Genomic DNA, 24,031 nt, shown 5'->3' with positions numbered 1-24,031 from the left:
TCCGCTTCCGGTGCGGGCGACGCGCGAGTGCGGCGGTGGGAGGTGGCGGCCAGCCGGTGAGTGCGGGCGGAAGGCTTCAACCTCTTGGCTTTCGGGTGGGCGTCAGCCTAGCTTTTCCCTTGCCTCGGGCTCTCCCCGTGTTGCTGTGGACCTGTGCTTGGCCCCAGCGCCGAGGACCGGCCGCCCCACATCCCCTTCCGCCTGATGGGCCTCAGGCCGCGCCCCTGCCCCCGCCGTGGGCCTTAACTCGCTGCGTCCGACTCGGCCTTCGACCCCGCCGCTTGTCACAGGTCCCACCCCTTTGTCAAAAAAGCCCAAACCCTGTGGCCCCGACCTGGTCCACAAGCGCTGTCCAAACCCTCGGTCTCAGCCCCCTCCACAATCTCTGCCCCCAATTCAGCCCACCTCCCGTCAGCCAGCTACTCCGCCCCCATGCTCTACCCACTTTTTACCTGGATACCGTCCCCCAACCCCCCAGATCCCTTCTTTAGACCTCAGTCTTACTCCGGTCTTTCCTTACAGTGCTCACGCATGAGCCCCCTCCTCCCTCAAGCCTCGTCATCTTCCATCCCGTCCCTTCACCTACCCTCGACACTCACCTCCATACCATCTCCAATTGCCTTCATCGTTATCGCTCCACAACTCATACCCATACCCACCCCCACGGAAGGCCACTGGTGGGATCCTTTTCAGCTCTTTCCTCTTTCCTTGAGCTCCAGCCCTAGCTTGTCAGGTTCTGCTTTGTGACCTTCCTTCAAACACTTTCAACTTTCCAAAACCTTTCATCCCTGACTCCAGCGCTTGTGGAATCTAGGACACTCCGTTCCCAGGGATGCTCATCCCAGAATCACCTAAGGGTCTGTCAGAATGTCCTAGCTACTGGATCAGAATTGTCGGGGATACACTTGAGCATCTGGCACACAGTTCTGCAGCCTCACTTCCGCTCCCTAAAGCTGAGAGACGTACTATTTAGGATCAGCTCTGTCACCAACTTGTTAGAAGACTGATTCTTGCCCATATGGGTTTTACAGCCCATCTGACACTCCTGGTCCCCTCATCCCCCAGGTTGAGGCCTCAGGCTTGGCCTCACCACAATGTGGCACGAGGCTCGGAAGCATGAGCGGAAACTTCGAGGCATGATGGTGGACTACAAGAAGAGGGCGGAGCGGCGGCGAGAGTACTATGAAAAGATCGTGAGTAGCCAGTCTTTCGTCTGGGGTGGGAAATCCTCCAGAGGCTTCCTATTCTGGTAAAAGTTGGGCTTGGAAGTGTACCAAGATATGAGTTCTGTTTCCTCAGGAGAATATTTGTTAATCATTTCTTGAGCATAATCACTGGTAAGAACTTGAGGGGTTGTGTTTTTTATAGCATACTGTGTTGTTTGGTGTGGCCTCAGAATGCAGATTTTGTGTTAGCAGGAAGGTGAGAAATCTAACATTCAGAGCAGTCCAGACATAAGACTGGCCACCTTTGGATCGTTGTCTATCTTGCTTATTGCTGTATTCCCTGTGCCCAGAAAAGCTCAGCCACTCTTGAGGTTTGGCTTGGCATATGATGGAAGTGCCATCAGTGCTCATTAAGTGAAATCTAACCACTTCGCTCTTCTGTTTGATGCTTCTGTTGCTTTTGGAGAAAAGACCAAACTCCATCCCCTGGCCTGAAAAGCTCTTGTGATCTGGCCTCTAAGCTTCATCCTTGCACAACTCCATTGGTCTTTTTTCCATCTCTGCCATCACAGGGCTTTGGCCTGTAATGCCTTCCCTCCCCTGTTAACTCATAGTTGCCCTTGGGACCCCAGCTTGAAATGGCACTTGTTTACAGGTTTAGTTCTCCTGTCAGATGACATTTATATAGACATTTTTATTTCTTGCTGTATTACTGCCCTAGCCTCCTCCCCAGACTGTCCTCCAGTCCTGTCCCCTCCAATCTGCCCTCCTCAGAGGGGCCAGAGAGGTATTTCTAAAGCACAAAGCTGACCTAGTTCGTCCTTTGCTCAGAATTCTTCCATCATTCCCTTATGGCACTGGGAAGAAAACCCAGGGTCCTCATCATAGACTTCAAGGACCTGTATGGTCTCTGGCTTTTGCTCCTCTTCCAGACTTATGCCTCGTTCATGCCATTCTCTGCCTTATTCCTTTGCTCAAGTAATCCTGGCCTCCTTGATATTCCTCCACTGACCCATACACTGGCCACAGGACTTTTGTATGACCTCTTCCCATACCTGTTAGCTACTGCTCAATTGTCAGATCTCAGTCTCAGGGAAGTCTTGTCTTCCTCTCAGAGTCAGTCAGGTGTTCCCCATAAATGCCATTGTAGCTTGCTTTCCTTCCCCTTGTGGAATTTAATGCATTATGATACACACATACACACACTCACTCTTTCTCTCTCACACAAAACCCAACTCTGTGAGATTGGGGACTAAGTATATTTGGGTCATATTTGCATCCCAGAGTGAGGCCCATCAAATATGGTTTGAAAGAATAGGTGAATAAAACAGTAATAATAATAGCAGCTACCATTTAATTGGTCCTTTTCAGGCACCAGGCTATGTGAGAGTGCTTTAGGTGCATGGATTTTTTTTGAATCCCCACAGTCACCCATGAGACAGAGGCTGCTGTTAACCCCAATCTTCAGAGGAGGGGAGGCTCTGAGAGCTCTTCAGTTTCCTCTATCACCTAGGAAGGAACCACTGAACTGGAGGGAGAGCCCGTCTCTGGTGGTGTCAGAATAACTATAACATGACCACAAGGGCAGGGCCTGGGTCAGTGTTGGCCATAGTCCTCAGGAATGAATAGCTGTAATTTGTTAACAGCACATGGTGTGCCAGGCCCGGTGCCTGCCACTTTGGTACATTCTTTCTAGTCCTTTCAGTAGTTCGGAGAGGTGGATATGGATGATTCCTGTGTTAAAGGTCTTGCTGATGATGAGCATTTCTGCGTTAACCACTGTGCTAAGCACTTGGCATGCATCTCCACTTCATCAAATCCTCACCCCAGACTAGGAGGTGGTTCTTATTTCCATTTGACAGGGGAGCAACCTGAGGCTTAGAGAGGGATGACCGACAGTCACATAGCAAGGGGTCAAAACCGTCTTTCTGACCCTTGACCTCTCTAAGCTCTTCACCTAGGCCTTATCCTGCAGAAAGTTTCAGAAAGGTGAAGCAATTTGTCCATGGTGGCACAATACCAGGAGGCAAAATACCATGGTTAGGTCCTTAGAGTTTGGAGTCATAGGGCTCTGGGTTCAAATTCTAGTTATTTGACCTATGTACTGTGTGACCTTGGGCGAGTGACTGTTTTCCTGAGCCTAGTTACCTCTTCTGCATGTGAGGTGATATATCATGTACAATCAGGTTGGGCTGTGAGTAACAGAGGCCTAAAAAATTATAGGCTTAAACAAGCTTGAAGTTCATTTCCTATTCACAGAAAAGCCCAGAGGTAGCCAGTTCTGTTCTGGGACCTAAGCTGCTTCAGTTTTGTTGTTCTCCTGCACACAGCATCTCTTCCCAGTTTTGTCTCAAGGTCTAACAGGGCTGCTCAGGCTTTAGCCATCATGTCTTTATTCCATCCAGCAGGGAGGAGAAGGGAGGGAAGGAGCAGAGAGTGCTCATGTCAGTTATTAAGAAAGTTTCTAGATGTTTTCCCGTGACACTTTTACTTATATCCCACTGGCCAGAAAGTAGTCCCATAGTCATGTACAACTGCGAGGAAGGCTAAGAGGTGTAGAGTTTTCTGGGTAGCCTTGACCAGATATATTACGAATTCTAGTAGTATCAAAGAAAGGAGAATGGATGTTGGTTGCCAATTAATGGTCTGCCACAAATGGTGGAGGACAAGAGCACCTCCCTCACAGGTTGTTGAAGAACTGGGCTCATAGACCACTGAGTGTAGGTCTGCCCAGGGTAACTATTGCTCAGTAAATATTAGCTCTTGTTATTAATGACATTAATATTATTGGCTAGAGCTGGAATTTGGATCCAGGTTGATGGTATAGAGAAAAGACAGGGTAGAGTTGGGTCACACAGAAGGCCTGGGATGCCAGGCTCCCCTCCTTGTTAGCAGGGAAACTTCCTGAGCTGTGTTTTCCCACTCAGGATGATGGTGATGACCAGCTCCTCTCAATGAATGATGGGGAAGAGTTTCAATAACAAGTGTCTGTGGGGTGCTTTGTGGTGCAGGCCCGTACAGGCAGTCATTGTCCCTGTACATGAACATGATCAGCATTCAGATCTGAGTTGCCAAGCTGTGGGAGATTACTGGGCAGTGGCTGATGGTTACTTTGAGTAGGGGATGGGGCAGCTCACATGAACCCTTCATCTAATTCTTAGGCTGAGAGAAAAAGCTGTGGGGTGTGTGTTGAAGAAGTCAAGATAGATTGTGGCAGGCTGCATGAGTGTGACCAGACGCAGCTGGTTTCTCTGTTCCTCATTTGCCCTTGGTGCCTGCTCTCGCTCCTTGTCTTCAGTCCCTAACTGACTCTGGTTTTGTCATTGCTCCTGTCCTTGTTAACTTTCTTTTTTGATCAGTGGCTTGGATAAAGAAGCAGAATCCCCTGTTAATATGAAAGTGGGAAATAAATAGGTCTCAGCTTATGTGTCTCCTCCTCTGGAAAACCCCAGGCTGACCTCCCAGGCTGGGTCAGCAGGTCCCCTGTACTCCCCCATCTCAGCACTGTCTATTCTAGGTCATCACTGTGTAGGGACAGATCTGTCTTCCACACTGGACTGTGAGCCCGTGAGGGCAGCGCTGAGGCTGTCTCAGTCACTGCTCTGCCCTTGTACAGGGCCTAGCATATAGTAGGTGTCTGCTTAACATTGAATGAATGGATGAGTGGAAGAAAGAAAGACTTCATAAAAAAAAGAACAAGAAAGACTTCATGATGAACTCCTCTGACCCCATCTGATCCTAGAGGCAAGATAGTCCAGTGGTTAAGAGTAGGTTATGGATCTTTTTTTTGGCCTCTGGGTGGTAAGGGGATCGGAACCCTTGATCTTGGTGTTATCAACACCACAGTCTAACCAACTGAGCTTACCAGCTAGTCCTAGATTATGGATCTTGAAGAAATATTTGTACATCCATGTTCATTGCAGCATTGTTTACAGTAGCCAAGAGGCAGAAGTGACCTATGTCCATTGAGGGATGAATAGATAAAGAAAATGTAGTATATACATACTATGGACTATTATTCCACCTTAAAAAATAAAGAAATCCTGTCATATGCTACAATACAGATGAACCTTGAGGACATTATGCTAAAGAAATAAGCCATCACAAAAAGATAGTACTGTATGATTCCACTTACATGAGGTATTTAAAATAATCAAGTCCTTGGAAACAGAAAATAGAAAGGTGATTGCCAGGAACTGGGGGGAGGGGGAAAAGGGAGTTGTTCAGTGGATACAGTCTTTTTTTAATTTTTAAAAATTTTTTTCTCCTTTTTTTGTTTCTTCTCTTTTCTTTCTTTCTTTTTTTGTTTTTTCATGTTAGGGTTTCAGTTTTGTAAGATTAAAAGGTTCTAGACTTCTTTTGGGGGGAGATAATAAAAAAAGTTCTAGAAATCTGTTGCATAACAAGGTGTATATAGTTAACACTACTGTACTGTGCACTTAAAAATGGTATGATGGTAAATTTTATGTGTTTTTTTACCACAATAAAAAAAAATTGATCTTAGCTTACTCTGGGAAAAAAAAAAAAAGGCTGGCTGGTTAGCTCAGTTGATTAGAGCCCGGTGCTGATAACACCTAGGTCAAGTTCGGATCCCCCCAACCAACCAGCCACAAAACAACAACAAAATTACTCCCCTCTGTGGGGGAGGGCATCTGGCAGGTACATGGATCTGAACCCGACTTTGGTAATACAACACTATGCTCTGACCAACTGAGCTAATTAGCCAACCCGAAAAAATTACTCTTAAGTTTAAAAAAAAAGTAAAAATTTAAAAAACAAGTGGATTTTGGAGTCAGACCTATCTAGGTTCAGATTCTAGTTCTGCCTATTACTGGTGTGGTCTTAGGCAAGAGGGCTTCACTTCCCTGAGCCTTAGTTTCCATGTCCCATCTGGAACATGGTACTAAGAATAGTATATTTCTCCCTGATTGGCAAGTTTGAGTGAGAAAATGTACATAAAACACTTAGCTCAGTGCCTGGCTTTCAGTGTGGTTCATTGACTTTTCCATAACCTCCCAACAGAGCCAGGCCTCAGACTCCGGGTTTTTACTCCCAGCCCAATGCTTTTTCTTTTCTGTGGAGCCGACCCTGTCAGTAGCTTCTCCATACCTGCCACGTTTCGTACTCAGAACAGTGTCCCATGAGTCTTGGCTGTTGGAACTGGGCATTCTGGCCTGGAGCAGCCTTGGAGTATGGTGGGTTCTTGGCCTTAGATGTGCCTGGGACTATCACTGAGCTGAGCGAGCTGGATATGTGCGTGGCCCAAAATGAGGAATTATGGGAGGCAGGCTGAGGAGTTGGATTGTAGCGGTGCCTCTCCTTCTGGACCCTGTGGTCTTGGGCATGTCCCACCCTCAGTTTCTTCAGGTGTGAAATGAGGATGATAACAGTCAAGTGCCTGCCACATAATAAGAGCAGGATTGAAATTAGCCTGATAATAGCTGTGGTCATTGGTGAGTGTCCCCAGCTCCTTACAGTAGTGGGATGCTTCTGTTTATCCACTGGCTGAAGGTTGGGATGAGATATGGAGACAGAGTGAGGAAGTTCAGGATCTTGGAAACTTGGAGCTGATGTTTTTTTTCCTGCGGGGCTCAGTCTTCTCCTCTGTTCAGGAGGATTCATTCTCTATTTCCTTCATTCAGTGTTCCTGAGCACCTGCAGTGGACCAGGCCCTGTCTAGGCCCTGGGGATATAGTACTGAGCAAAACATCCCTGCCTCATGGGAGTTACGTTCTAATGTGGGAGACAGGTGATGAATGATTTAAGGTATATAATATCAGGTGGTAGCAAGTGCTCTGAAGAAAACAAATGGGGTTAAGGAGCTAGAGTAAATAAGGGGTTTGGGTGGATCTGCTTAGATAGAATCAGTAAGGAAGGCTTGTAGAAGGAGATCTGAAATAAGTAGGGGAACAGTTGTGCTCAAAAGCATGCCAGGCGAAGGCACAGCAAGCGCAGGGGTCCTGAGCGGAAGCATGGGTCATGCCTGGAATGTTCAAGGAATGGCAGGAGGCCAGTGTGTCTAGAGCAGAGTAGGGGTGGGGAAGAGGGGAAGCCAGAGAGGGGCAGGCCAGAGTATGCATGGCTCTGAGTAAAGGAGGGATATGGCCTAATAGGTTTTAGCAGAATCCGCCTGGCTGCTGTGCGGAGAATGGACTGTAGAGAGCAAAGGTGGCAACAGATTCCCATGGAGGCTGCTGCATGGTCCAGGTGAGAGGAGATGCTGGCTGGTTCTGGGGGTGGGGAAGAGAAGTGGTTGTACTCCAGGTATGTGTCACCGGGAGCTTGGTCAGGATTTAATGGATAGCAAAGCAGCCCCTACTGTGGCTCTTGCGGGTTTCTGTGAGGTGGCACCCAGCTGGAGCTCAACTAGGGCCTGGCACTCAGGAAGATCATCTGTGGGAGATGCTGCTGCTAAATTTTATCCTTTTCATGAAGCTTTTATGATGATTTGGAATTGTGACCCCCACAGGCAGGCTCAGGCCTGAGGGCGATAGACTTGGGGGACATTCTCCCCCATCTTGATGTCCTTTTTCTTTTTGGCGGTGGGCCGTTATGGGGAACAGCTTTATTGAGATACAGTTCCCATATCACACAATTCACTCATTTAATGTGTACAATTCAGTGCTTTTTAGTATGGGCTATGCAGCCCTCACCACAATCAAATTTTGGAAAATTTTCATTACTCTGAAAAGAAACCCTGTACCCATCAAGAGTCAATCCCCATTCTCCCCAACTCCTTAGCCCTAGCCAACTACTAATTAACTCTTTATCTCTGTGGATTTGCCTATTCTGGATATTTCATATAAATGAAATTGTGCAATGTGTTGCCTTTTGTAACTTGCTTCTTTCACTTAGCGTGGCGTTTTTGAGGTTCATCCATGTTGTAGCGTGTATCAGTACTTCATTCCTTTTTATTGCCAAGTAATATTCCACCGTGAGATGTACAAGTATTAATATACAAGTACCACATTTTGTTTATCTGTTCATCTGTTAATGGACATTTATATTGTTTCCACCCTCTGGCTATTGTGAATAATGCTGCTATGAACATTAATGTACAAATATTTGTTTGAACACTTGTTTTCAATTCTTTTGGGTATATATCTAGGGATGGTATTGCTGGATCATATGGTAATTCTTTGTTTAACTTTCTGAAGAACCTAATTTCTCCACATGCTCGTCTGTACTATTATTGTCTGTCCTTTTATTTTTAGCCATCCTAGTGTGTATGTGAAGTGGTTTCGTGTGGTTCTGATTTGTATTTCCCTCACTACTAATGACATTGATCCTTGGTATCCTAGAGGCTGGTCCAGGCCAAAGTGCTCATATCTGGTTCTGAATGAATGACAGGGATGGGGTGTGTGTGTGAAGAGTTGGGGGTAATAATTTAGGAGGGAGGTCTTGGTACTGGCTATGCAGAAGATTGGGCCAGAGCTCAGAGCCTCTTGCCACCACCTAGGGAGGGAACAATTCCGCTGTCTCGAGGTTAGGTGGCTCCCATTAGTGCTGCCATTGCTGCGTAGATTAGTTCACCTCTGAGGTATGGCCTGCTTGACATCAGGGGAGCTTGCTAAGCTTGGTTGTGTGGGGGTTGCTCAGTTGGGTGGTGACCTCTGTCCTGTCCACTCCTGCAGAAAAAGGACCCAGCCCAGTTCCTGCAAGTGCATGGGCGAGCTTGCAAGGTACATCTGGATTCTGCAGTTGCGCTGGCTGCTGAGAGCCCTGTTAACATGTAAGACTGACATGGGGGGCATGGTGGTGTCTGTGACTGAAGGTGTGGCTCAAAAGGGATGAGAGGCAGTGTCGAATCTGCAGCAGAGACTCTGGGATATGGACAGACTTTGGGGACTCAGTGGCAGGGAAAACTTGACCTACGTATGAAGGAGACAGCAATAGAAGCTAAGCAGAGTGGGCAGGGGTTGGGATAGAGGCCTCAGAGTACCAGTGATGGTTGGAGGACTTAAAGGAGAATGGGTGAGGCCAGGGCCAGAAGCCCAGAGGGAGCAGAGAGTAGGTTGCCATATGAGGATATTTCAGGCTGACTGGGGCTCCTCAAGTAGCCCTAGGTTTTAATTCCCCACTATTGCTTCGTTCTGAGAAATGGGGCCCTGGTCTTCCTAGGGGCAGTCATATGGGTGGCTTGATCCAGGTCTCAGGAGCCTGAATGGGGATTCAGAAGGATTTGCAGTATAAGGGACTGAGAGCTGGGGGGTAAGGGCGAAGGCTGTGGCATGGGGATAAGAGGGGGCTGAGGACCAGGCTCTCAGGCTTCAAGTGGCAGGAAACAAGTGCTTTGTGTCCTTGGCAGAGGAGACCCTGAGCTCCTTGCTTCTCTGCTCCACTCCTTCCTACTTCAGGATGCCCTGGCAAGGGGACACCAACAACATGATTGACCGTTTTGATGTCCGTGCCCACCTGGACCACATCCCTGACTACACCCCACCGCTGCTTACCACCATGTAAGCTATCTCCCTAAGGGGTTGCCAGGCAGAGTGTCACACCCAGCAGCACCTCTTGTTTCCCTAGCCTGCCTGTCACCTTCTTAGGAAAGAGATGTGCAGGTGGGGAGGGACCCCCTCCTGTCTGGGTATCTGAGACTAACAGGGCTCCCACCCCCAGCCTGAGCCAGGCACCTCATCCCTCTTCTTGCTGGCCTGGGGTGGGATTTACCCCTCCCTCTGATCTCAAGGTCTTTACCTCCCTCAAAGCTCCCCAGAACAGGAGTCAGATGAGCGGAAATGTAACTATGAGCGCTACCGAGGCCTGGTGCAGAACGACTTTGCTGGCAGTGAGTGATCTGGGGTGGGGGGGAGTGGGGTTTTGGGGCCCCTGGAGCCTGTAAGACCTAGATAAGTTTGGGAAGAAAAGTTTTATCCATTCACTTTCTACTAAAGGGCCATGGATTCTGGTCCCAGCTCTGTCGTGGACTTGCTCTGTCTATAGGGGTAGTTGTGAGCATTCAGTCAGATGATGTGTATAAAACCCCGGCACCGAGCCTTGCACAGTCAGCCATCCTGGAGGGTTTGCTAGTCCCATATTTCTTTGTTTCTAAGATAGATGCTTTTACATCTCTAAAATCAGAGGTTGCCAGAATTCTAGCCATCAGTGAAGCCTTAGAAACAGGGAAATTTGTCATCATCGATACTGTTGTTTTTGCCATCACTCAAGGCCACATAGATTCTTGGTGGTAGAACCAGGGTTTCCCTTAGATCTGTCTGACTCTGCATTCATTCATTCACTCCCACAAACAATTATTAAGCACCAGTGGTGTGTCAGGCACTGTTCTGGGATCAAAGATCTAGTGTGGGAAAGGGCAGCAGCACATAATCATATAAGCAAACTAAGGCAGTGTTATGACAGACAGTGTGCTGTTCTCTGAGAAAAATAGGACAGAGGTCCTGACCGAGGCCAAGGTCAGTGAAGGGTGGATAGTAGCTCTCAGTTGAGAGAGGGTAGTGCGCAGGATTCTGTGTGTCCAGAGACTCTTTAGGGGCAGAGAGACAGGTACACTGGAGGAACAAAGAGAAGGGTGAGCAAGGTAGCTTGTGTGAGACAAGTAGCAGAGCCCTCCCTGGGCTTTGTAAACTATGGGCAGGAATCCGGATGTCTGCTAGAGTGAGGGAGGGCCATGCTGTGTCACCCCCAGGCTCCCTGAGCCCATCCACTTCACATCACAAATAGAAAAGCTGAAGCCTGCAGAGGGGAGGAAGGAGACTTACCTGGGGTCCCACAGCAAGTCAGAGACAAGCGTCTCACCACAGAGAAAGTCAGGCAAGGCTCTGGTCCATTGCTGAGCTCCCTGAGATGGGTTTTGGGGGTGGAGGAGAATCCAGATTATCCTAAACCACACTTAGTTTAAACTAAGCCCCGGAGACCAACACAGTGGAGCAGCCTGTGGTATCCAAATGATGTCCAGCACTCAGGAGCAGTTTTATAATTCTGAAGGTTCCAGCCAAAGGCCTCTATAACAATGATAATGGAAGCAGTGCCCAAGAACCAAGCACTCACTCTGCTAGTGGTCCCATTTTATGGAAAAGGAAACTGAGGTACAGAGGTGTTAAGTCACTTGTCCAAGATTGCAGGGTGAGTAAATGGTATAGCCAGGGCTCTACTGCAGTTGCTTGTGTCCCACCAGACATGGTTTGTGGTTACCTGGAATTGGTGACTATACTCCCTGATACACTTGGGTTCCACCCACCCTCCTGCCCCACTGCATTCTTGTGTCCCCCCTTGAATTCCCATGTCCCCAACCCACTCTGACCTGTGTGCCTCTTGCTTGTTGCAGTCTCAGAGGAGCAGTGCCTATACCAGATCTACATTGACGAGTTGTACGGTGGCCTTCAGAGACCAAGTGAGGACGAGAAGAAAAAGTGAGTCAGAGTCTGGGCTACGGCGGGGTTGAGGGGAGGCAGGAGGGCTGTAAGTCCCATCAGGCCATGGCCTCTTCCATCCTGCCCACCATAGTCTCCCCAGAGCCTAGGGGTGGTTTTTGGCACACAGAAGGTGCTCAGTTATGAAGTGTTTAGAGGAGGAAGTAGCAGCTGGAGGGGCAGAATTTGCTGAAGGCTCTGCATTTTCTGCTTATGGAGTGGTGAGATGTGCAGGCCCTGTGGTGAGACAGCCCTGGGTGAGGACTTTCCCTCTGGGCCTTAGTGTGCTCCTCTGTAGAACGAGTCTAACAGGAGTCCCTGCTGCCTGGAGTTGTGAGAATGCAGGAGATTGAATTTGTAAAGCACTTGTACCTTTGCCTCCCATGCAGTAAGCTTGTAGTCAGCATTAGCTGATCTCACTCTGGAGAGGCGCTTCTCAAAGTCATGTTCCTTGAGGAATGGCTGGGAGACTGCTGGGCCTTATTCTGGAGCAGCCTGGAGCAGGGCAATTCTGATCTGCCATCTCTGAAGAGCAACAATTGGGCCATCTTGCCTCTCCGTTCTCCACCCCAGTCTGGCTGAGCCCAGTCCCCACTCTGCCTTTGCACATGCCATTCCCTCTGCCAGGGTTAACTTTCCCTCCTTCTATGGGGCAACTTCTGTTTCATCTGTTCCATGATGGTCCTGGAGCCTTGGCTCAGGTCCTAGGTACCACCTTCAGTTACTTCTTCCCTCGTGCTCCTTTGTGATCCTAACTGCTTGCTGCTTTCCTGCACCCAAAGAGTGAGACTGGACTACAAGCTTCTGGAAGAGTCTGACCCTCATCCACGGAAGCAGTGCCCAAGAACCAAGCACTCACTTTGCTAGTGATCCCATTTTATGGAAAAGGAAACTGAGGCACAGAGGGGTTAAGTCACTTGTCCAAGATTGCAGGACAATCTTCAGAACAAGGCTGGCATCAGGAAGACATCAGGGAATGTTGACTAGATTAATTCAGCAACAGATGCTCACTAGGCCCCTGCTCTGTCCTGGGCAAAGCTGGTACACATTGTTGCCCAAGATAACTTGGGGCTCTGCTCTCATGGGATTCAGTCTAGTTGGAGACAGATCTGTCCATCAACAGCAATGACCCAGTGTGCACACGGCTGGGGAGATCAGGACAGCGCCTCGTCCAGCCTGGGGAGGCTGGTCAAGGAGGACTTCCTGGAAGACAGGGCATTGGAGCTGGGATGTGGAGGAAGAGTGAGGAGCTGGTGGGTGGGCAGAAACGGTCCTAGGCTGAGAGAGAGCCTGAGGTAAGGGTGCTATGGGACTTGCAGTGTGTGGGGCCTGCCCTTGGCTCATGGGCTTCCCCGTCCCAGGCTGGCAGAGAAGAAGGCATCCATTGGTTACACCTATGAGGACAGCACAGTGGCTGAGGTAGAGAAGGTGGTGGAGAAGCCAGAGGAGGAGGAATCACCAGCTGAGGAGGAGAGCAACTCGGATGAAGATGAGGTCATCCCCGACATCGGTGGGGTCCCCTCTCTGCCCTCCCACCCACAGTCCCTGGGCATCGTTTTTGTGTCTTGTCTCTCACCCTCTGTGGGGCATCCTGAGCTTACGAGCCCTGAGCCCCATCTCTCCCTCCTTCCCCGGCTCCAGGGCACTCCAGCCTCCTGCCTCCTCCCTGTCTCACTCATATCCTTGTCTGTTCTCTCCCTCCCCCTTCCTTCCTCTCCTTCCCTCCCTTCCTCTCGTTTCTCATTTCTAGGGCACTGTTTTTATTTATGATATTTTCCCCACCTAGGTGTTGGCTCTGTTCTCCTTCACTTGGGTCAGCCTTTCTTTGCCTTTCCCTCCTGCTCTCTTCTCTCCCCTCTGAAAAACAAGTGTTCATCCTGTTACAGAGCTATTCCTCATCCCCTAAGCATCTACTTGTCCATCCTTTCCCCACTCTGCAGTTCACTTTCTGCCTAAATACTCATCACCCATCTACCAGACCACCCACCTGTCTCTCCATCCTTCTCATCCCAGCCCTCACTCTCCAGCCAGCCGTTTGTTCTCCTCGAGCAGAGCCATATGTTTATATTCTTCTGTCCCTTCTTCCACTTGTTCATCACATGTCCAGCTGCTATATACCTGTGACCCGTCTGCCACCCTCCTCGATCTTCACCCACCATCTGTCTGTCCCCCATTCATTCCTCTCTCTACATATCTCACTCATCCATCCATCTACTCGCCCCCCTGCCCCCCACCAACCTCCCTTCTCCCAGCCCCGATTGTCCACCATGTGTTGTGCTCACCTCTGGCCAAGCCCTGTGCCAGCCTGGGGGATGACAAGATGAGTCAGACCTGATTCAATCCCTCCTGGAAGATTCGTTCAGTCTGGCAGGTGCCCCTGTCACCCCCACCTCCTGGGGTACTGCCCCTTCTCACTTGTCTTCTCACTTGGCTTTGGCTCCTGACAGCCTTTTTCTTGGTGCAGATGTGGAGGTGGATGTGGATGAACTGAACCAGGAGCAGGTGGCAGATCTCAACAAACAGGCCACAACCTATGGCATGGCCGATGGTGACTTCGTCAGGTTAGGCCCACCCGCTAACACCCCTCCCTGGCATTTCTATCTTTACCTCTGGTACTAATAGCCATCCTGTTTCTGAGTACTTGTGTGCTCAGCCCTGGGCTCAGGACTTTACACATACAGGCTGCTGAGCCCATGGGGTGGGTACCTATGATCCCACTTCATATGTGCAGAAACAAAGGCTGTACCTAAAATTATCCTGCCTTCCCTACTCAGTGTGACCTAGGGCCAGTCTGACCCTGTAAAACTCCTGGGGCTCCTGGGCCTGGCAGACAGTGACCTCTAGTGGAGAGGCTTCATTCATGGTATCATTCCTTCAGCCATTGCTGGTTGAGCCTCTAACCTGTGCCACAACAAGTACTGAGCTCTTTACTCACAAGATCACATAGAATGGTCTCAACTACCATAGCAGTGAATCAGAAACTGAATAAGCGCAAATCTGATACTGTAGTCTTGGCTCAGAACCCTCGGGCTCCCATCTCAAGCAGTTACAGCTAGTGTTCTCACCACAGCCACAAGGTCTTAACCTGTCTAGTCCTCTGCCCCCTGCCTGATCTCATGGCCTCCTGCTCTCCCTGACCTCCTGCCCAGCCTCCATGGCCTCTTTACTCCTCAAATGCCCAAGGCCCATTCAGCCTTTGGACCACGTTGCCTGTTGTCTCCTCTGCCCAGCATCTGTGCAGCTTGCTCCCCCAGGTTTCTCTTCAGATGTCACTTTTTCTGTATGGCTTTCCCCACTTCCCTCTTGAAAAGTGCAGTTGCCTCTGCCTGTTCCCTGGCTCTTCCTTTCCTCCTTCCATTATTTGTCTCGTCAAGGTTAGCACCATCTACCGGACCATTCATTTTGTTACCTTGGTCATTGTCCGTCTTCTCCCCAAAAGTATAAATCCATGAAGGTGAGGATTTCTGTTTTTTTCAGTGCTGCATTTTTTCTTTTCTTTTATAGTTACTAGCTGCAAACAGTACTGAGTTCTCAGTACCTAAAATGGCATCTGGTATACAGAAGGTGCCCAATAAGTTGTATTGAATGAATGAAAGGCACCACAGGACAGCATAGAGTTCCTCATCTCCTGATGACTTGGGCTCCCTCACTTTGACGACTCTGCCACTGCCCCCCTCACCCTCTGACCTGCTTTCTCCTCCATCGAGATTCTCATCCCCCTCTGCAGGATGCTTCGGAAAGATAAGGAGGAGGCAGAGGCCATCAAACATGCCAAGGCCCTTGAGGAAGAGAAGGCCATGTACTCGGTGAGGTCTGGGCCAGGGTTGAAGGGGGCAGGGTGTGCCTCAGAGAGGGCACACCCCTCACCAGCCTGGTATCCACCTTCCCCAGGGCCGTCGCTCCCGGCGCCAGCGAAGAGAGTTCCGGGAGAAGCGGCTGAGGGGCCGCAAGATCAGCCCGCCCAGGTAGGGCTGCTTCTCCCCTGAGCCCTCGCCCTGCCAGCGTCGGTCTTGAAGGCTCTGGGGAAGGGGGGCAGGGTCTCAGGGCCCGGGAAGACTCTTTGGAAGCAGACTTTCTAGTGTGGCCGTATATGGCCCGAGTGAAGGTTTAGAGGTAAGAATGGCCGTGAGGGGCAAACGAACACCTTTCCCTGCCAGCTGCTCCCCATACCCTGCTGGACTTGTGATTCTTGCCAGACCCCCAGAAGTCAGTAGGGAAGGGGTGTGACCTAAGGCTATTTCTAGGGATGGCTGGAAGAATTGAGGGCAGAGCAAAGGGGCACAGGTCTGGCCCTGAACTCTGACCCAGCTCTGCTGCTTGGCTGCTTCTCTGACAGAGTTTGGACAAATGACTTCCCCTCTCTGAGCCTCAGTTTCCACCTCTCTATCACCTATCATGAGAGAGGGCTGGGCCAGTCCCCATGTGGAAGTCTTGGGACAGGTTTGGATAAGGCATCTGGCACTGGGGGGAGCCTAGCCTAGGTTGGGAGTCTTTGAGGAGAGCCTCTCAGGGCTGGTGGACCTGTGCAAAGCCATGCCTCTTTTTTTTTTTTTTGTGGCTGGCCAATTCGGGGATCTGTGACCTTGGTGATACAAGGCTCTACTCTGACCAACCTACCTAACCGGCCAGCTCCTTGCAATGCCTCTTTTTGCCACATATCTGTTAGAGGAGAGGTTTGAGAGTTGCCATGAGGCTTAAACAATGTGTTGTGGGTTCAGGGTTTGGTGTAGAAGATGTTCATGAAAGAGCAGCAGTGATTTCCATTGGCAGCAGCAGCAGCATAGAGGCACACGTCAGTGTCGTGCAGAAAAGCACAGGCTCAGGGGCCACATGGCATGGGTTGGGATACCAGCTCCATTTATGAGCTGTGTGACCTGGGCTGTGACTACACCTCTCTGCACCTCAGTTTCCTCAGCTATGAAGTGTGAATAATCTTATTACCGATGTCAGAGAGTTGTTATAAAGAGCCATTGAGTTAATTGATATAAAGGACTTAGTACCTGGCACATAGTAAACAATTAAGACACGTTAGCTATTTTAGTTTTATCATCATTAATAAGCCAGGACTCAGTTAAAACCTGTGATGTGGAGTGGGAGGAGGTGGTAAGCCTCCAGTCTAGGGTCAGGAGGCCAAGAAGGACTAGGGCTGCTGAAGTCCGTGTTCCTCGGAGTCAGGATGGGTCTGGGACGTTGTGGGTGGGGCCCTCAGGTTGAAGGGGCCCAATTTCATGCCCACTCAGATCCCAAGTACCCTCTTGTCCTACCCTATTCTTCTCTCATAGCTATGCCCGTCGAGACAGCCCCACCTACGATCCCTATAAGCGGTAAGTCCCTGGAGGCCCAGGGAAAGGCACCCAGGGAGCCCCCTGATGGAGGGGCAGGGGTGGGGAGGAGGAGTGGGAGACTCACCTTGCTAGGGTCCCCAGGATCACAGACTGCATGATATGAGGGAAGGTTGTGGATCAGAATCTTTTTTGTTGTTGTCGGCTCCTGGTGGTAGAGGGCTTGAACCCTGGACATTGGTGTTATCAGTACCATGCTCTAACCAATGGAGCTAACTGGCCAAACCCAACACATCCATTTCTTTTTTTTTTTTTTTTTTTAAAGATGACCGGTAAGGGGATCTTAACCCTTGACTTGGTGTTGTCAGCACCACGCTCAGCCAGTGAGCGAACCGGCCATCCGTATATGGGATCCGAACCCGGGGCCTTGGTGTTATCAGCACCGCACTCTCCCGAGTGAGCCACGGGCCGGCCCAAACAACACATCCATTTCTAATAACGGTGTAAAATCCATACAATTTTTTGTCATTCCCTTTCCTGGTTATTTCACAAAGCTTCCCAAATGGTGAATCAAGTCCTAATAGAGATTGGGTTTCTATCTGTCCTTCTGGATCCGTTCCTCTGTGCTGGCTTTCTGGTGTTGCTGTGTGACCCATGATTGTCATTTCTGGTGCTCTGCAGTGTTTCATTCACTGGTGGACAGGCTTGAGGAGTCTAGGCAATTGAGCCGCCTTCTCTCTGCCCTGTAGGTCACCCTCAGAATCTAGCTCCGAGTCTCGCTCCCGCTCCCGCTCCCCAACCCCAGGCCGGGAGGAGAAGATCACGTTCATCACCAGTTTTGGGGGCAGCGACGAGGAGGCAGCTGCAGCTGCAGCTGCTGCAGCCGCATCAGGGGCTGCCACAGGGAAGCTCCCCGCACCCCCCCAGCCTGGCGGCCCCGCACCGGGACGTAATGCCAGCGCCCGGTCGGTAACGCTCACGCTGCCCGCCCTACACCCCAGCCACCATGGGGGGGATCCAGGGCAGAGGGGGAGCCACGGCCCAGGCCTGTGCTGACTGGCCATCCATGCCCCGCCTGCAGCCGCCGTTCCTCCTCCTCGTCCTCCTCTTCCGCCTCGAGGACCTCCAGCTCCCGCTCCAGCTCCCGTTCCAGCTCCCGCTCCCGCCGAGGCGGGGGCTACTACCGCTCCGGCCGCCACGCCCGTTCCCGCTCGCGTTCCTGGTCCCGCTCGAGGTCTCGCTCCCGTCGCTATTCCCGTTCTCGCAGCCGTGGCCGGCGGCACTCAGGTGGGGGCTCCCGAGACGGACACCGCTACTCCCGCTCACCTGCCCGGCGTGGTGGTTATGGACCCCGGCGCAGAAGCAGGTGTGTGCCACTGTGTGCACGTGGGGGGCAGGGCCTAGGGCAGGAATGGACTCCCATCTTGATCTCTTGGAGTCCTGCTCTGAGGGAGACCTAGCCACCACACCCAGAGAGCACCGAGTCTGAGGGGGGAGGCGCAAACCACTGCTTTTTTCTCAGGAAGCTCTCTGTTTGGAGGGGGAGGTGTAAGTGAGCCCATTCTGTTCAGGGAGTGCCAAGCATGGCAACAGTAGGGCAGGAGCCCAGCCGTCCTTCTCAGGGACTCAGTTGAGGGGAAGAGACTGAGTACCTCTTGCCACTGGGCACGTCTGTCTCTGCCGTCAGGAGTTCCCAGGCCAAGGCAACTAGAAGTGTGGGTTGCTCCAGGGAGTTCTGTGGCTCGCAGTGAGGGACTAAAGCCCTAAAGGCCGAGGAAACCCCTTGGAAAGGCAGTCCTGTGTGTGCTCAGTGATAGAGGGTGGGGCAGAAGAATCAAGACAGGTCTTTTTGGAGGAGGCAGGGTTTAAGGTGAGCAGTGTGGATGGTTGAGGAAATAAAGTTATTTGGGGACTGGAGCATGCTTCTGCTTCAGGTTCCCTTGCCTGGTAGGATCAGGGCTACTCTTAAAAAAGAAGTGAGGCTTGCTGGGTGAGAGCATGGACTTCAGAGCAACTGCCTGGGTGTGAACTCTGGCCCTGCTAGCAAACTCTGGGCCTCGTTTCTTCATCTGTTAAATAGAGATGATAATAGTGTCCACTTCACTGAGTCAATATGGAGGTGTAACAAGTAATTCCATGTAAAGCATTTAGAACAGGGTACCACTGGGTAAGTACTGTTACTATCATCAGAATTATTACTTATGTTACTGTAGCGTGGATCACCATGTCAGTTACCTACAGAGTCTGGCAGGTCAAATAGAAGGGCCAGGTGGATCCTGGTGAACGGGCAAGCACATGTTCTATCCTGTGATGTCGTTGACCACTCAGAGGCAGGCCTAGTCCTGCCCAGTCTTTGGTTTCTCAAGAGAAGTTGAGAGTCTGGACTTTTAAAGGACGGCTCTTGTTTTCTTAGTATTGACAACAAACTTTAGTTTTGTAATAACCCAAGACAGCTCAAGCAGTCTGTGTGTGGCCTGGAATTGGCTTCCAGGTCATTCCTTGTAGTAGCCTGACCCAGGGTGACAATAGGAGAAAGGCTGGGAACAGGAGTTGGGGCCTGGTCATATCCTGAATGTCAGCCTGGGTGAGTCCCACGAGGGTCCTGAGCAAGGAGAGGATGGGGCTTTGAGTCCCCAGACTGGAACTTGTGGGTCTGTGCTGAGACCAGTGGGAGTGAAGGCGTGCTCCCCACTAGTGCTGAAACCCTGGACCCCAGCAAGATGGGGTGGGTGAGGGTGTACATGAGATTGCCCTGAAACACCTCCTGTGTGCCATGAGCTGGACCCTGCACATAAAGGGGGAGCCACCCAGCCAAATCCTGCCCCCCTGAGGTCACCTCCCAGGAAGTTGGCAAGTGGGTGTCTAGAGAGGGAGAAGTGAAGTGGCTCAGGCACAGCTGATGGCATGAGATGCTGTCTTAGGCTGGTTGTATCTAGAGGGTGATATTTGTCCAGAGGCTGAGGGAGGCCAGGGAGCAGCTCTGGGGATTCTAAGGAAAAGTGATAGGAGAGAAGTCGAGGGAGTCATGCCTGGACACACAGGGCCTTGCAGAGGACTGTAGATTTGGAGCCAGGGGAGGGGTGCTGATGGCATCCCTGGAGCCTCACGGCCCGCCTCCTGCCCTGCTGCACCCCCAGGAGCCGCTCCCGTTCAGGAGACCGCTACAGGCGGGGTGGCCGGGGCCCCAGACACCACAGCAGTAGTCGCAGTCGTAGCCGCAGCAGCTGGTCCCTCAGCCCGTCCCGCAGTCGTAGCCTGACTCGCAGCCACAGCCACAGTCCAAGCCCCAGCCCGAGCCACAGCCGCAGCCACAGCCACAGCCGCAGCCGCAGCCAGAGTCACTCGCCATCGCCCCCAAGAGAGAAGATGACTAGGCCAGCAGCGTCCCCTGCTGTGGGCGAGAAGCTGAAAAAGTGAGCAGGGCAGGTCTGGGGGACAAGGGTTGTCAGCCTTAGGTGGGGAGAGTGAACTCCACTGTTGTCTTTTTGAAGGGAACTTGGTTCTACCCCAGGAGGTCTGAGGGAGACATGGCCCTGACCTGGGAGAGTGGGTCCAAGGGGGACATAGGCCTGACCTGGGGGGTTCTGAGGAGTAAAGCCCATGTCCTGGAGGGTCAGCAGAGTCACGGCCTTGTCTTGGGCGAGGGGCCAGAGGGGGGCATGGGCCTGTCTTGGAGGTTTTGTGGGGACAGGAACCTGTACTGAGGGGTCTGAGAGGAAGATGGTTGTTCGGTCGGGGGGTGGGGTGGGGGAGGGGCCATCAGACCCATGCCCTTGGCTGTCTGGTCTGAAGGCATTGCTAAGGCTGTGGAGTCATGTGGCAGCTGCCCTTTCCTCCTCCCAACCATGCCCTCTGGCCTCCTCCCACCCAGGACCGAGCCTGCCGCTGGTAAAGAGACAGGAGCTGCCAAAGTCAGTAAGAATTTGGAACTCACCCGTCTAAATCCCGCCAGCAGCAGTGCCCAAGAGCTGGGCCCGGTGGGCCTGCAGGGGGGCCCGGGTGGACCAGGAGATCCAGCCCCAAGGATTGGGGGGGGCAAAGGGAGGTCTGCCACCATAAGAACTGTGTCCCCTACTCTCCTCACTGTATTTTGGGACTTCATTGTCCCTGAGCCTCCCAGAGCCTCAGCCTCATGGCGGGTGTCCGCAGCTTGCCCTTTCTCCCCAGTTTCCCCCACAAGTCCTAGGCTCGTGGCTGAGGTGGTTTGTGGGAGCTCTGTGACACCCACCCCCTCTCCTGTCTTTCTCCCCCTTCCCCAGCCCAAGCTGACACCGCAGGAGAAGCTGAAGCTGAGGATGCAGAAGGCTCTGAACAGGCAGTGTATGTCCCACCATCTGTCCCTTCAGGTCTTCCCAGCTCCTCTTCCTCTGCCAGTGGAAGCAAGCAGAAGACCCAGCCCCAGCCTCAGGGAGACCTTGCCCTTCTTAGAGAGGCAGGCATAGACAAGCAGGCACTTCAGGGAGGAGTGTGTTTGCTTCCTGCCCTGCTGCCACCATGCTGAGGGCCTCAGCAGTCTGAGCTCAGGTTCTTCATCTTAGAAAGTGGTGCTCTGGGCCTGCCCGTGGCTCATTCGGGAGAGTGTGGTGCTGATAACACCAAGGCCACGGGTTCGGATCCCGTATAGAGATGGCTGGTTAGCTCAATGGGTGAGCGTGGTGCTGACAACACCAAGTCAAGGGTTAAGATCCTCTTACTGGTCATCTTTTAAAGAAAAAAAATGAAAGTGGTGCTCTGAGGGCACTCCTCAGCCACCATGTCCCTTCCTCCCTACAGTCAAGGCAGATAAGAAGGCGGCTCAGGAGAAGATGATACAGCAGGAGCATGAGCGGCAGGTAGGTGTGGGAAAGGAGAGGTAGGGCTTGGGTGAGGTGTTGGGCTCAGCCGTGCCTCACAGCCACCTCTGTTACAGGAGCGGGAGGACGAGCTTCGAGCCATGGCCCGCAAGATCCGGATGAAGTAAGGCTGTCCCCCACTCCCTGTATTGTGGCCACAGCCACCTGCTGCTTCTGGCCACTTAGCCTTCCCACCACCCAGCCCCTCTCTAGAGCCTTGCCTGAGCCTCTGGGTGCATGAAAGTCAGACCTCGCCTGGCCCTCAGGGCGGTGCCCAGCCACCCTTTTTTTCCTCCCTCTGTCCCCAGCTTAGATCCAGCCACTATGACCTCCTCCCAGCTAACCTGGCCTCCAAGCTTACATGGCCACTGCAGTTCTCTTAGCCTGGCAAGCTTTTCCCCAGATACCTACCACTGTGGGTCTTTCTCTTGTGTGAGCCTAAGTTTGCTCATTTACTAAATGGAAATGGATGGAATCATTGTCCTACCTCACAGGCTTGTTAGGAGGCTTCTGCAGATAAGGCACCCAATAAATAAAGCCTTTAGGCTTTCTAATCCTGGTCATTCTGATGGAGGCCAATTAAGCACACAGCATATGCAGGTCCCCAAACTGGCAGGAAATGATGGAACTGTCTAGCCCTCCCTTAGGTTTGTTCAGCAAGGCTTTCCTAGCAAGGCAGTCTCTGCCTGCCAGTGTCCCTCTCTGAGCCTTAGTGTCTCTACTTCCAAGTGGGGATAGTAGCAGTACCTCCCCTCTTGGTTTACTGTTTTACTTGGACTAGGGTGTCAGAAGCACAAATGCTCACTCCTTCTACTTTGTTGCCTCCCCCTTCTCCCCGCAGGGAGCGGGAACGCCGAGAGAAGGAGAGAGAAGAATGGGAACGCCAGTACAGCCGGCAGAGCCGCTCGCCCTCCCCCCGTTATAGTGAGTACCCACTCGGCTGGGAGAAGTGTCAAAGTCAAACAGGCTTACAAAAAACCATGGTACATTTTCCATGTTAGTCTTCCAGAAATTAAAGCTCTTAAGCTATGTGCGCACACACACGGGTACGTGCTTGCAATATGATTGCTTCAGTCATAAGGTAATTGCAAGAATTAGAATAAATGTTCATTCTCAGCACACTGGTGTGGGCTGGAGAGGGTTGTAGGTTGCAGTCAGTGGACTCACTGGAAGCCTTGGTGTCACCTTAGTTGGAGACACCAGAAGTCCAACCTTGAGGACCCTTCTCCAGGCCACGAAAGCGCTCCTGACCCCTTGGGCATTTGCTTTGTCTTCACCCATCCTCATTTTCTTTTCAGGTCGAGAATACAGCTCTTCTCGAAGGTAATGAAGCCAGCCCAGCTCCCGAGGGTAACCTCCCACCTCTCTGGGAAATTACACTTGGCCTTTCGTGGGAGATCCAGGCCCTGATTCCTCCATCCCCACCCTGCACCCCTCCAGTTAGAGGGCTGGTCTCATCCCTTAGGGGGCATCCCTCCTGTGCAGCTGAGTCCCATGATCACTGAAGTCTCAGTCCCCAAGCGTGTTGGTGCCTGCATGCATGAAAAGGCTCCCTGCTTCCTGTCCTACCCTCATGGGGACCCTCCCTTTCTCTCTCTAGGCGCTCAAGGTCCCGATCCCGAAGCCCCCATTACCGACATTAGGCAGAAGAGTGGGGAGCAGAGGGACAAGGGGTTGGGGAGCAGGGCTCAAGCTGTGCTGCTGCTGGGTTTTGCTCATGAAATAAAAGCAAACATTATTTAATTCCCTTCACCTGGTCTCAGTGTCGTCTGTGGTTGGTATAGGGCTCTCAAATCCCACTGCCCACCAGCCAGCAGGGCCAGCTGGGAAAGGAACTTGTTGGATTTACAAGGCAGGTGCCAGTGTTGCCTGTGTGGGAAGTCCTGCCCATATGTAGATATCTAAATGGCAGCTCCATGTTAATCAGAACTGCTGAGTGAGTCAGACAGTACCTGCTATGGGTTGGTGAGGCCTTCTTAAAAGGCAGGGGGCACAATCCAATAGGAAAAGGGTCCAGACCTGCTTTCACTTGTGGACATGGGGTGCCAGCCCTGCATGTGGAGGATGGGCTGGGACTTCACCCAGAAGCCTCTGGTGACAGGTCCAGGCCTCTCCCCACCCTCGACTTGGCCCCTGCCCTGGCCTCGCCCATGCCGGGAACCGGGAGCACGGCTTTCTGTGCCAGTCCTTCTGTGCCCCAGGCACTGGGGGCTGGCCTTTCCCCTCACCCCCTCACTCTAAACCGGTCTGTCCAGCCGTCCACCCTGAGGAGGGTAAGCCTCCTACCCCACCTCAGACACCCCAAGAAAACCAGAGTCCAAATGTGTGTGTAAAGAGGGAAGGACAATTTACTTGCAGAAGGGAAGGACAAGGAGGTCATG

At 51.7% G+C, this 24,031-nt stretch overlaps 1 protein-coding gene across 3 annotated transcripts; it reads left to right on the top strand.

Annotated features, from left to right (window-relative positions):
• Window positions 1-9: 9 nt before the first annotated feature.
• Window positions 10-23,402, top strand: CLASRP (CLK4 associating serine/arginine rich protein). 3 transcript variants are annotated; one of them, XM_063109915.1, is made up of 21 exons: window positions 10-56; window positions 1,066-1,193; window positions 8,801-8,898; window positions 9,524-9,625; window positions 9,875-9,954; window positions 11,452-11,536; window positions 12,898-13,046; window positions 14,001-14,097; window positions 15,264-15,342; window positions 15,428-15,501; window positions 16,819-16,860; window positions 17,568-17,783; window positions 17,900-18,184; window positions 19,956-20,231; window positions 20,690-20,729; window positions 21,078-21,138; window positions 21,592-21,650; window positions 21,728-21,774; window positions 22,492-22,574; window positions 22,949-22,973; window positions 23,251-23,402. In XM_063109915.1, the coding sequence occupies exons 2-21, from the start codon at window positions 1,095-1,097 to the stop codon at window positions 23,291-23,293; spliced, it is 2,040 nt and encodes a 679-aa protein (XP_062965985.1). In that variant the 5' UTR covers window positions 10-56; window positions 1,066-1,094; the 3' UTR covers window positions 23,294-23,402. The 3 variants fall into 3 exon arrangements, 2 of the variants coding, with proteins under 2 accessions (XP_062965985.1, XP_062965986.1); XM_063109916.1 differs by lacking the exons at window positions 22,492-22,574; window positions 22,949-22,973; window positions 23,251-23,402 and having other exon boundaries at window positions 20,690-20,733; XR_010024583.1 differs by lacking the exons at window positions 20,690-20,729; window positions 21,728-21,774; window positions 22,492-22,574; window positions 22,949-22,973; window positions 23,251-23,402 and having other exon boundaries at window positions 21,592-21,630.
• The last annotated feature ends 629 nt before the right edge of the window (window positions 23,403-24,031 follow it).

The sequence above is a fragment of the Cynocephalus volans genome, chromosome 10 (genome assembly GCF_027409185.1).
Source record: "Cynocephalus volans isolate mCynVol1 chromosome 10, mCynVol1.pri, whole genome shotgun sequence".
NCBI classification, from domain to species: domain Eukaryota; kingdom Metazoa; phylum Chordata; class Mammalia; order Dermoptera; family Cynocephalidae; genus Cynocephalus; species Cynocephalus volans.
The sequence above is the reverse complement of the archived record's forward strand: the minus strand, read 5'-3'. Positions and strand labels throughout refer to the sequence as shown.